This window comes from Saccopteryx leptura, chromosome 3 (assembly GCF_036850995.1).
Source record: "Saccopteryx leptura isolate mSacLep1 chromosome 3, mSacLep1_pri_phased_curated, whole genome shotgun sequence".
Lineage (NCBI taxonomy): Eukaryota > Metazoa > Chordata > Mammalia > Chiroptera > Emballonuridae > Saccopteryx > Saccopteryx leptura.
This window is the reverse complement of record NC_089505.1, coordinates 257,106,250-257,119,699: the sequence shown is the minus strand read 5'-3', so window position 1 is coordinate 257,119,699 and position 13,450 is coordinate 257,106,250. Positions and strand designations below refer to the sequence as shown.

At 39.3% G+C, this 13,450-nt stretch overlaps 2 protein-coding genes across 3 annotated transcripts in view; one reads left to right on the top strand and one right to left on the bottom strand.

The window, feature by feature from the left end:
* REL (REL proto-oncogene, NF-kB subunit) overlaps positions 1 to 13,450 on the top strand; it is a 428,703-nt gene that overhangs the window by 93,506 nt on the left and 321,747 nt on the right. The gene's annotated exons all lie outside the window — the stretch shown is intronic.
* PUS10 (pseudouridine synthase 10) overlaps positions 1 to 13,450 on the bottom strand; it is a 76,691-nt gene that overhangs the window by 33,553 nt on the left and 29,688 nt on the right. For both annotated transcript variants that reach the window (XM_066378201.1, XM_066378200.1), the window contains exon 5: positions 2,461 to 2,495. In XM_066378201.1, coding sequence (XP_066234298.1) covers positions 2,461 to 2,495 — 35 coding nt within the window. The remainder of the gene's footprint in view (positions 1 to 2,460; positions 2,496 to 13,450) is intronic.

The following is a 13,450-nucleotide window of genomic DNA, read 5'->3' as shown; positions in this document are numbered from 1 at the left end:
AAAACAATCAAATTCTTTTTTTACATTCAAGAACTGATTCAAAAAAACTACGTGATTGCCTGACCAGGCGGTGGCGCTGTGGATAGAGCGTTGGACTGGGACATGGAAGACCCAAGTTCAAAACTCCGAAGTTGCCAGCCAGAGCGCTGGCTCATCTGGTTTGAGCAAGGCTCACCACCTTAAGCCCAAGGTCGCTGGCTCAAGCAAGGGGTCACTCGGTCTGGTATAGCCCCCCCCCCCCCCGCGGTCAAGGCACATATGAGAAAGCAATCAATGAACAACTAAGGAGCTACAACGAAGAATTGATCTTTCTCATCTCTCTCCTTTCCTGTCTGTCTGTCCTTATCTATCCCTCTCTCTGACTCTGTCTCTGTCACCAAAAAAACAAACAAAAAACTGATTTAGTAGCTTTATAAACAGTTCCTAATTCTCTAAGTATCAGAAACATTTTTGGTATTTTAAAAGACAATTGATACTGTAACAATAGTTTAATAATATTTGTATAAAAAAGCATCACAGTTGAAAGGTAAATAATTATTAATGAATGAGAATACATTTTAAAGGATAAAAAGCTGAAATAGAGAACACCAGAATGGGAAGCTATTCTAAAATTGTTTATACTCTAAGAGTACAAAGGATTGCAGCAAAAGTCCCTAAAAATGGTTTAAAACATCACTCATTATGTATTTAAGAAAACTAACATTTTAAATCCTTTATAGTCTTTGAAGTATACTTAGAGCTCCATTGGTTAGAGTCCAGTTAAAAAACTTCAACTATATGTATTTCTTGTTTTCTTTCCAGATTACAGAGGTAGGGTAAAAAGTTAACAGACATCTTGGAAACCATAACCTTATAGTTAAGGCAAAAATATAATAATTAAAGTGCCAGGTTTTCAACCCTGCAAGTTGAATGTGGCTAATAACTACTTTTCTAATACAACTTAGGATAGATGTTTTTATAGAGGTCCCTAAAGCATGCCTGTTGGTCCTTCGGAGGAATTAGTAGTCATTAAGGTAAATTTAGTTGCACGTTAGTACTGTACTTAGTAACTGCATTTCCCTCCTCGTCAGGGAACTACTGATGAGGATGTCAATTGTAATCACTGTTGATATGACAATCAACTAGATCAAAGATGAACCAAAATATCCAACACAATGTTATTCTAAATTCCTTGAATCAAGTCTTTAATGGCAATCCCTCCACAATCTGTTGAGCATAACATGGCTGAGGGACACGGAGGATAAAGATTAGTGTTCTTTCTATATTTTTTTCTGTTCAGTATCCCTATATTGAACAGGATCTTATGGATGAACTAATAAGCTTACTTTAAAATCCTTCAGTAAGGAATTACAACAGCAACTCACAAGCAATGTGGATGGAAACTGGAAAATTCAGAAAATAGCATTCTCTGACTACACTAAAAAACTTCTCAAATATAGTATCAGAATTTATTATGCCAGAATCACAAGCATTTGAGACTAATTTAATATAACCTAACTAAACTCCAAAACCTTTGATCAATATGTGGTTATTGCCCTCTTAAAAATACAGATGTGAACTCTAAAACAAAACAAAACAAAAAAGTCAACTCAATTAATTTTTAAATAATCACTTAACCAAGTATGAGATTTTAGTACAGAAGTCTATACTTCTCCCTGAATTTTCAGAGTACACAGGAACCTCCAGCAGTCACTTGGTCCTTTTTATATATATTGGTATAAAATTGGTAAAACATTTTCAAAATCTAAAAAGCTCTAGAAAATTAAAGCTTTTTTTCTTAGCTCAGTTGGCAACTAAACCCTGACTTAAACATGTGAAACTGTTTAGAGACTTTATTTATCAAATTTAGTGTGAATATTCAAATGTTTCATACAGAAAAATTAATATGTTTGATGACATAGTACCATCCTAAACCCTGGAGGGGAATGGTATGTTATATATGGTATTAAGCACCATAATTACAGTCCCAAGATCTAAAATATTCTAAATTCCAAAACACATTTGGCCTTGAAGGGTTTCAGATAAAGGACTGTGGCCCTCTGTTTTCTTTCTCACTTATGTATAAACTCACTATTATTCTGCCTTCACTAGGATTTTACTTTGTATCTTTTACAGCATAATTAGTTTCGTAAGTTAGTTTCTAAAATCAGTATAAAATGTGTCCTTTTAAAATAACTTGCCGAACTACATTATATAAGTGACCAATGACTATAAAGTGTGTATTTACATTTATGTTAAAGCTACAAAAAAAAAGCATCTGGTTTCATAGGCTGCTATGCAAACAAATCAGTTAAACAAGGTTGACATCTAAATTTATACAATAAAAAATTTCCTTTGTGCCAATTTCTCTAGTAGCTAGTGAACTGCTCTAAAAAAAGAGGTAGTAGTAGTAAAAGTACTTTAACAATCAGGTAACTTATGTTTAAATGGTGGTAAAAATTCCCTACCTAAATTACTTACCCCATTTCCTGTTTTACCAGCAACCATGCAGCATGCTGTAGGCAATTTAGTCACACCCAGAAAGAAAAGGGAAAAAAAATGTTTATTGAAATTAAGTCCCAATATCATTACTAAAGTGCTTAACTAATTTGCTAATCAAACTCCCCTTTTGGGAGAGAAGTTAGTGTTCAGAAATGTGGCAGTGACCTCAACCACATTTAAAATCAGAAATGAGGTAAGATGTCACTTTGCAACACTGGTGTGCTGTGGCTAGGATTTCAACAGGGGTATCCCCCACCTCCTTACAGATTTCTGTTTCTCATTCATGAGGTGCAAGTGTTTTTTAACATGGGTGGCTTATATCTGTCTCTTAAAATATCTTACTATTTCATAGGGAAAGACCCAAAGTGACTGAGTACATACTATGTTCCTAAAATATAGAATTGGAAGCTGTTTTGTTTTTGTTTTTTAATAGGGCAAACACATCATTGTCTCTAATTAATGATATATTCACCTAAGTGCTTAGGAATAAAAAGTACTAATATCTGTAACTTACTTTTTTTTTTTTTTTTAAGTGAGAAGCAGGGAGGCAGAGAGACAGACTCCCATATGTGCTCTGACCGGGAACCACTCAGCAAGCCCCCTACTGGGTGATGCTCTGCCCATCTGGGGCTATAGCTCCATTTATCAGCAACTGAGCTATTTTAGTGCCTGAGACAAGGCCATGGAGCCATCCTCAGTGCCTAGGGCCAACTTGCTCCAATGGAGCCATGGATGCAGGAGGGGAAGAAAGAGAGACAGAAAAATAAAGAGAGAGAAGGGGAGGGGGAGGAGTGAAGAAGCAGATGATTGCTTTTCCTGTGTGCCCTGACCAGGAATTGAACCCAACTTCTGCACACCAGGCCAATCCTCTACTACTAAGCCAACTGGCCAGGGCCTGTAACTTACTTTGGAATATAAAACTAAGGTGGGTGGTAGTAAATTGATGGCTAATAAATTGATAGTAGATAAATAGCTATCTAATAAAGCAAATATAGAAAAATACTAATAATTGTAGAATCTAGGTAGATCTATGGGTAGTCATTGTACCATTCAATATTAACATATGTTTGAAAATTCTCATATAAAATGTTAAGGAGAATATTTTGGGAGGATTAATAGAAAATTTTAAAAATTGCTGAAATGAAGAAATAGCACCCACAATCTCAGTCATTATGAGGATTAAATGGAATTCATGTAAAATGCTTTGCACAGTAAGTGTGTGACACTAAGATTTCTCAGTTTGCCATTAGACTACCGTGGCTTTCACCTTAAAGAAAGGCTATGACATGTCCCGCCTCAGTATACAGCATTCTGTGAAGATGATAGAAGCATAAAATACCATATGTCTCTGTCACTATCTAGTCATTATCACTCACATCCACCTCAAGATCTAGTTCTATCTATCTATCTATCTATCTATCTATCTATCTATCTATCTACACACACACATACACACTGTGGTTCATTTGTAGAACCGTCCTTTTAAACTTCAAATGACAGCAAGGCACTAGTTAGTTCTAAAGACTTATGATCATTTGGAAACATTAGGTGCACTGCTTCCTTCAGAGATGAACCAAACACAGTAATTAATCACAAGCTAGGTAAAAACTAGAATTGTTCCCAATGCCTAAAAGTCTTATCAGTACCTTCTGATTTGTTAGTTTGTTTACTTTGTTAGCTCAACCTAGTACCATTTATAGTACTACAGACTCCTTCTACCTCTTCCATTTGCTCAAGCCCTCTTTGTATATTTTTTTATATTTTTTTTTTCTCTCTCTTTTTTTCAGAGACAGAGAGGGAGTCAGAGAGAGGAATAGATAGGGACAGACAGACAGGAATGGAGAGAGATGAGAAGCATCAATCATTAGTTTTTCATTGCGACATCTTAGTTGTTCATTGATTGCTTTCTCATATGTGCCTTGACCATGGGGCTAGAGCAGACTGAGTAACCCATTGCTCAAGCCAGTGACCCTGGGTCCAAGCTGGTGAGCTTTTTGCTCAAACCAAATGAGCCTGCGCTCAAGCTGGCGACCTCAGGGTCTCGAACCTGGGTTCTCCGCATTCCAGTCTGACGCTCTATCCACTGCGCCACTGAGTGGTCAGGCTCAAGCCCTCTTTGAAAGTGTATGGGCATATGGTATAATATACAAATTACTAGCAGTCAGAAGATCTGGCTTTGGGCTTCCTAAATTTCTGTCACTTGATTTCCTAATGTGTAAAATGAGAAAGTCATGGCACACAGGAGAAGTGACCATTTGCTTCTCAACCTCTCCCTTCCATCTCTCTCTCTCTTCCCCTCCCACAGCCATGTCGAACAGTTTGAGCAAAAGTTGGCCCTGGGAGCTGAGGATAGCTCTATGGCTTCGGCCTCAGGCTCTAAAATAGCTCGGTTGCTGAGCAACAGAGCTGCGGCCCAGCCAAGCAAAGCATCTCCTGGTAGGTACTTGCTGGGTGGATCCTGGTTGGGGCACATGCAGGAATCTTTCTCTGCCTTCCCACCTCTCACCTAATAAAAATAAATAAATAGATAAATAGTAACTATTATTATTGTTTTTAGATTAAAAACTTAACTGCAACTCACAAATAATAAAATAAAATAATCTCTTAAAAGATTTACAAGATCTGATTCCTTTCCCTCCGATCCTAAATTAATCTACTATACTGTAGTTCTGGAATCTCTCTCATCAATGAAATCCTCTTGGGTATCTGAGCTAGAGATAGCTATCTTATCTGTCACCTCTTAAAGGGGACTCAGATCCATCTGTTCTTTTTATTTTAAATTGATTTTTAGAGAGAGAGGAAGGCAGGGAGGGGGAGAGAGAGAGAAACATCAATCTGTTGTTCCACTTATTTCTTCACTCATTAGTTGATTTTTGTATGTACCCTGACCAGGGATTGAACCTGCAACCTTGGTGTATGGGGATGATGCTCAAACCAGCTGAGCTACCCAGCCAGGGCCTTGTCTGTTTTTTCAGTAACCTTTTTCTCTCCTCCTTTGAGGCAAACTCTGTTCTCAACAGTCACTTCCAGGCTATGCTATCAAGCCTGCATTGTTTCCTGTCATCTTCTGATTATAAAGTAGGGCAGAACTGGAGGTTGCTAAGGGAAACCAGATTATCATGTGCAACATGTAAAATTAAATCAAATCTGTTCAGTACCTGGGATCTGCTAAAGGATTTTTCCTTCCTAATCCCCCACAAATTCCCTGCTCAAGCATGCCAGCAGGTTGTACAGAACTAATCACACAGCAGGGGCTGGGAAGGCTGAATCCCAAAGAAGTCAGTATTGCTTAATTATTCAGTTTTTACCATGTGCTAATAATTCCCTGAACCTACTTCTGCTGAGGACAAAGAAGTACATTTCACCCTTTTAGGTCATCAAGGTAACTTTAAATTTATAAATCTTCTATTCCTTAGTCCATGGGAAAAATTCATTCTCTAGAGCAGCAGTGACCCCTGTGTTTTGGTCGTTCGACCCCCGCCGGGGTCGCGACCCACAGGTTGAGAACCGCTGCTCTAGAGTAAGCAGTTTAATTCTTCCTCCACAAAAGAGTCAGATGGCATTAAAGTTATCAAGTTTAATCAAATTTTTTTTTTTTTTTTTTTTTGCATTTTTCTGAAGCTGGAAACAGGGAGAGACAGTCAGACAGACTCCCGCATGCGCCCGACCGGGATCCACCCGGCACGCCCACCAGGGGCGATGCTCTGCCCACCAGGGGGCGATGCTCTGCCCATCCTGGGCATCGCCATGTTGCGACCAGAGCCACTCTAGCGCCTGAGGCAGAGGCCACAGAGCCATCCCCAGCGCCCGGGCCATCTTTGCTCCAATGGAGCCTTGGCTGCGGGAGGGGAAGAGAGAGACAGAGAGGAAGGCGCGGCGGAGGGGTGGAGAAGCAAATGGGCGCTTCTCCTGTGTGCCCTGGCCGGGAATCGAACCCGGGTCCTCCGCACGCTAGGCCGATGCTCTACCGCTGAGCCAACCGGCCAGGGCAAGTTTAATCAAATTTGATACCAAAGACAGTATGTCACCTCCTGAAAATTCAGGAACCACACAATTTAACCATGGACTCTGTTTTAACTTTATTAGAAAATTATAAGCAAGTTCTAAATGGGTCATTTGAATAATATGCTTGTTAAAGTGCTTGTGTGCTCAGGACACACACACACAATGGAAAGTCTATGCCTTCTGAACTTAAGAGTTCTAAGGTGGGGTTCATCCAGCACCTAACAATGAGAATGTGTGGTGTAGGACCAGGGATTGAGCCTGATTCAAGCAGAGGTAGCAGGAAGCAAGGGCAGAGAGAGAAAGAGAGGCATTAAAAATGGCATGTTAGAGAACTACAATTTAGTAAAGTTGGACCTTAGGATAGGTATATTTGTGCATAAATGTGAGTAGGGGGTTCAAGAACTAGAAATGAAACTGGAAGGGTCAGCAGGATTTGAGTGCCAAGCCAGGGCATGAATCCAATGACTGAAACTATATCATGAGAAATGCCACATTTCTACAGCTACAAAGTCCCATGGCAGCACAAAAAAGAAACAGCAATGATCTGTAATTCATCAATTCACAATATAACCATCATCTTCACACTATTGTTTTTATGTGGTAGCTTAATAGGAAAATAAAATATTTCCTATACCAAAATATTTCTTGGCCTTGACCATTTGGCTCATCCGTAGAGCAGTGACTTGGCATGTGGAAGTCCCAGGTTCAATTCCCAGTCAGGGCACACAGGAGAGGCAACCATCTGCTTCTCCCCCCACCCTTCCTCCACCTTCTCTCTCTCTCCCTCAGCCATGGCTCAAATGATTTGAGCACATCAGCCCCAAGTGCTGAGGATGGCTTCATGGAGCCTCCACTTCAGATACTAAAAATAGCTTGGTTGCAAGCTGCTCCAGATGGGCAGAACACTGGCCCCAGATCCCAGACAGGGGTTGCTGGATGGATCCCAGGAGGCATGCATGCAGGAGTCTGTCTCTGTATCTCCCCTACTCTTACTATAAAAAAAAAATTCTTTGTCATAAAAAACATAGTGTAAAAAAGGCCTATGTTCCAGAAAAATGACAGAATGATTGTTAAAAAAGACAGGCTACTTTTTTCATATATGTTTCCTATCTGGCCCTTATAGACACCTGAGTTTATAATTTTTGAGAGAGGGAAACAAACATTAGACTATCAGGCAGGCTCTGCCTCTAAAAACAGTAGGATCACTTGCAAGGTGGCTCATCTCTCTGAAGTTTGGTTTCTCAACTATAACATGACAGGGCTTGACACTTCATTATTTTGGGGTTACTACCCATGTGATGAGATCTTTTCTGAGAATACAGAGATGAAAGACCAGTTACTGACCATAAGGGAATCCATGGTTTAGAAAAGAATAAAGGGGAGTAAAATGATCATAAAATTTAATAATAATAATATTGATAAAAATAATAAAAATACAGAATGGTGATGGCTATGACAGGGATATATTTGAAGGGAACATGTAAGGCACCCTCAGCTCAGCCCTGTAGAAGTGACTCCTAATCTATGCTCTGAAGAATCACTTACTTAGAACTTACTGGGTAAAGAATGGGACAGTATGTTCCAAATATAGAAAGCGCTACGGTGCAAAAACCAGACATCAGGGAAGTTGTGGGAACTGTAAGTTTATGGTCTCTAAAGACTGAGGAGATGTGGCTGGGGAGTGCCAAGGCAGAAGCAGGCTTTAGATCACAGGACGACTGGGTCTGTACGAAGGGGCTTAGAGTTTACATTAAGGCAATGAGGTGCCACAGAGGATTTTAAGCAATGGAATGCATAATCATATTTGCCTCCAGGAAAGCTCACCCTGGCTGCAGAGTGAATTAGAAGAGGAAGATGGGAACTAAGGGAAATGAAGACATCAGTAAACTAAAGCAGTAATTCAAGCCAGAAGTAGTATATTGGAGCAGCAGTGGTGGGGTAGAGAAGAGCAGGCAGTATTAAGAGATAGTGAAGACGTGAAGACACAGACCAAGAAAACTTAGTGATTAGCAGTGATGTTGGGGTTTCTAAATTACCATTAATGCCCTTAAAACTCTAAAGCCTTTTGAATCCTACATATCTCTTGGACTCATTTATAATAACAAAGACAATGCAAATATAGATCATACCAACAGGGAAATGACAATAGTTGTTTGGGCAGCTAGAAGTATTACCCCCTGCTCCCTCTTCTTCCAACTCATACATATGCATACATAAACACATTTATGTATTCTTTTTTTTAATATATTTTTTAAATTTATTCATTTTAGAGAGGAGAGGGAGAGAGAGAGAGAGAGAGGAGAGACAGAGAGAGAGAAGGGGGGAGGAGCTGGAAGCATCAACTCCCACATGTGCCTTGACCAGGCAAGCCAGGGTTTTGAACCAGGGACCTCAGCATTTCCAGGTCGACGCCTTATCCCACTGCACCACCACAGGTCAGGCCCATTTATGTATTCTTCTCGCACACAAATAGCCAGTTGGGAACTGGGCTCAATGGTGCTTAGTTACAACAGAAACTCTTCTTCCCTCTTCTCACCTAGCACAACTGCATAAGATTTCCTCTTCCTCCTCCTTCTCCTCCTTCTCCTCCTCCCCACTCTCAATCTGCTACAGCATTGAACACCTGCCTCATAACGGGGCCCACTCCTCACCTTGTGTCAGGTCTGCTGTCCAGTGTGGTGGAAGAAAAAGGAAGGTAAGAAAGGGAGGGAGAGCCTGACCAAGCGGTGGCGCAGTAGCTAGAGCGTCAGATTGGGATGCGGAGGACCCAGGTTCGAGACCACGAGGTCACCAGCTTGAGCGCGGGCTCATCTAGTTTGAGCAAAGCTCACCAGCTTGGACCCAAGGTCGCTGGCTTGAGCAAGGGGTCACTTGGTCTGCTGAAGGGCCATGGTCAAGGCACATATGAGAAAGCAATCAATGAACAACTAAGATGTCACAATGAAAAACTGATGATTGATGCTTCTCATCTCTCTCTGTTCCTGTCTGTCCCTGTCTATCTCTCTATCTCTGTAAAATAAATAAATAAATAAATAAAATTAAAAAAAAAAAAAGAAAGGGAGGGAGAATAGGGAGAATTGCTCCTATTACGCTGCTGACTCTGCCCTTTAGCTGAGGTAAGACTCCTCCCCCACGTCTCCTTACCTCTGTCTCCTCGCTGCCACCATCTCTCCGACTCAATCCCACTCTTCTTTTCCCAGACTCTCTGATTTCAAACCCACAATATAATGACTAACGGTCTGAGTCTGAGTTTCTCTTCGGATGAATAAAACGTATGTCAGGTATGTAAAAAAACCTCTACAAATCCTCTATACTATCTTTTGCTACAGTGTTGAGAAAAAAAAGAAAATGAAGTGAGATGTAAGACCTTCTCACTCCATATTTTTCTACTACTGTTGTCAATAAAATCCTTTCCTAGCATTTAAAAAAGGTGGAACATTTCATTTTCGGCAGGCAAGAGGAGAAAAGCAAGAACAAATCAGCAAAGATAGAATGGCTCTGCAGGTCCAAATTAGGTTGTACAGCTGTACTGACTCAGTTCTGGGAGAATTACTATTTTCACATTCCAAGTTGTACTATCCAATACTTTAGGTGCTGATGTTTGCCTAGCTCTGAAGGTTGTGATTGGAAATAATTATGAGGAAATTCTCTGCGGGTGGCAAGGTGGGGTTGGAGTGGAGGCGGGAGGGGAATCAGAAAAAACAGGACAGCCACAATGGACCAAAGGCTCTGCAGCAGACAGTGAGACGGATGCGGCTGGTCTTGCTCGTTAGTGTCCTGTGCTAACAGGAGATAACCTGGCAACTGAATTTCACGTAACTCTAGAGTTAACACCAGTGAAGCAAAGACACCTCAGCAAATACACTTAGCCACTGGGTGTGGCTGAGAGGGTACAAAGGTATTTGCTTTTCAAGAACTAGCATCTTCAGTGAAATACCAGTAAAGTGAACTGGCAGTTTCAAGAGACTTCAATGTGTCAACTGGCTCAATTTCAATAGTCATAAATACAAGTTCATTTCAAAATCACTACCAAGAAAAACAGCTTTTAAAAGCAATTTTTAAGTTTTGAATACCAAGAAGATAAATTAATTGTTAATTGTGGAGAATCTATTAATTGTTAAAAAGAGTTCTCTTCAATAAATAACTCAAGAGCTCTATAAAGAGAACTATTTAAAAATTATTTCAAGTTATCCCAGGAAAATTACAAAACTTGGTAGCATTCTGTGTGTTGAACTTGATCTACACTGAATATATTCTTAGGAATAAGAATTTATTTATTGATTTTTTAAATATTAATTTTGTACATTACTTTTTAAATATACTAAAGGAATTTATTATAAAATCATCAGACTTCTAGCTTCAAGATGGTGACAAAAAGACCTTTCTGCCTTTTGGAAAATCATCTCAAAATAAGATGGAGAATAAGAAACAGAAAACAGAAACTCTAACAATGAAGCAAGAAAATGACTCATCACCCTAACTTTCCATATACGAAGACAGAAAGGGGATACAGGAGTGGAAAACAGCAGAGCCCAGGATGCTGATCCCAAAGCATTGGCCAAGGGAGATGCTTGTCCCTCCAAACCCAGCAAAGCTGAGGACTGGAGGCATAGGACAACAGAAGGTGAAACGTGGGCTAAACAAAGAGGGCGTGGTTGGAGGCTTGTATAAGGAATGGATGGATCCCCAGGTCACCTCCCTGACACCAAGCACGAGCAGATTTACACTCTGAGGAACTGAATTAGTGGTGCTACACTCAGAAGTCTATGGCAAGAGAATGGCCGGAGTGAAGTCTTACAAGGAATGCAGGAGGATTCAGTGAGAGTTTAGAGACCTGCAACCACCTTCCTACTCTGGGTACTCAGGCAGCCAAGTCTATACTTCTCCGGACCAGCAATTTGAGGAGTCTTCTCTGGATAAACTGGATGGTTTCTGAGGGAACACTTTCATTTAATTATATATGCTCTTTCCATATAAAAACTCACCTTGCTACCTATTCTCCTCCATTTCTCATTTTAAAAAGTTACTAAACTTGGAATAAAAACAAACTTCCTTAAATAAAGAATATCAGAAAAAGAATTAACAATATACTTAATATTAAAACTCTAGAAACATTTCTATTAGTGAGGGTCAACACAAGGGTCACCAGTACCACCACTATTATATAACGTGTTTTGGAGATCCAAGTCAATTCTATAAGATAAGATACACACATATGTACAAATGTTTACATCACATATACATACATATAATAAATTTATAGAGTAAAAAAAAAGAAAGATCATTATCTGCAAATAAGTTAAATGTATATCTAGATAATCAACTAACAACCATTATCATTAATAGAGACTAGTAAGTTGGGCAGTTACAAGATAATATCAAACACACCCATACAAAGACACACAAATTACTTTCTTAATAACAAAATAGAAAAGGTTATGAAAAAATCCCACTCAAATTGCAATTAAATTTTTTTGAAAAGTGAAAACACATTTAAAAAATCCCAAAAATAAGTTGGAATAAATTTATGAAATGTGAGATAAAAACTACAAAACAATTGAAAGAACTAAACAGTGAATTCTTAAAATGCAGAAAACTTTGTTCCTACATGAAACGTTCCGTAAATAGTAGAAATTTCAGTTTGTTGAATGACCATAAACAAAGGTAAATGACAGGCTGGAAGAAATAAAAAACACAAAAGATGAATAACCCTTATGTCCAAAGAGCTCTTACTAATCAATTTTGAAAAGCCAAATAACCAGCCTGATCAGGCGGTGGCACAGTGGATAGAGCATCGGACTGGGACACAGAGGACCCAGGTTCTAGACCCTGAGGTCGCTGGCTTGAGCACGGGCTCACCAGCTTGAGGACAGGGTCACTGCTTTGAAGCTCAAGGTCGTTGGCTTGAACCCAAGGTCACTGGCTTGAGCAAGGGGTCACTTGCTCTGCTATAGCCCCCTGGTCAAGGCACATATGAAAAACAATCAATGAACAAGTAGGTGCCGCAATGAAGAATTGATGCCTCTCATCTCTCTCCCTTCCTCTCTGTCTGTCCCTATCTGTCCCTCTCTCTGTCATTAAAAAGAAAAGCCAAATAGCCAGCTAAAAAAAGTCCTAATGGTTAGTAGATATATAAAAAGATGTGAAATCTCACTTGAAAATCAAGTAAGAGCAAATTAAAACAAGACAATTTTGGCTGTAGGTTAGAAAATATGAAAGAGTATTATAATTCCCAGTTGGGCAAGGGTATGAGGTTGCAAAACACTATTGTAAACTGGTACCATCTTTTCGGAGGGCAGTTTGGGAAAATGTATCAAAATTTAAATAAATTCAAAGATCTACCTATTTCTTTGAATGTAAACCTCATTCCCCATAAATACAATAGCTAACTTTAGAGGTGTTGTGATGATAGAATGCTTTGTAAACTGTAAAGTGTATATCACATATGCCACATATCATAATCCTGTTTTAAAGAAAAATCTTTCCTCAAATTAATAAAAATATAAGAAATAGGTTATATTTCAAGCTATTGACATTTGAGACTTTCTAAATTTATCAAAGCCATGCACTCAAAACTTTTAACAAAAGCTTTCCAAATAAATGATAAACACCTCTGATCAGTTCAGATTTGGTGTGCCTGTCATCTCCCTTTCTTTCCAGGGTCTTGCATAAGTAGTCAGAACCAGGATGGCAAGGATGTCATCACGTATCCTAAAAAAACCATGGGATTTTGAGATAGAACTGAGTTCAAGTTCTCTTTCTACTTAGCAGCAAGTAATTTGGGGCAATTAAGTGACTTTTTGGTGCTTGATTCCTCATCTGTAAAACAGGGAGAATATTTTTTCTTTTTTTTTTTCTTTTTTTTTTTTGTTTTTTGTTTTTTGTTTTTTGTTTTTTTGTTTTCATTTTTCTGAAGCTGGAAACAGGGAGAGACAGTCAGACAGACTCCCGCATGCGCCCGACC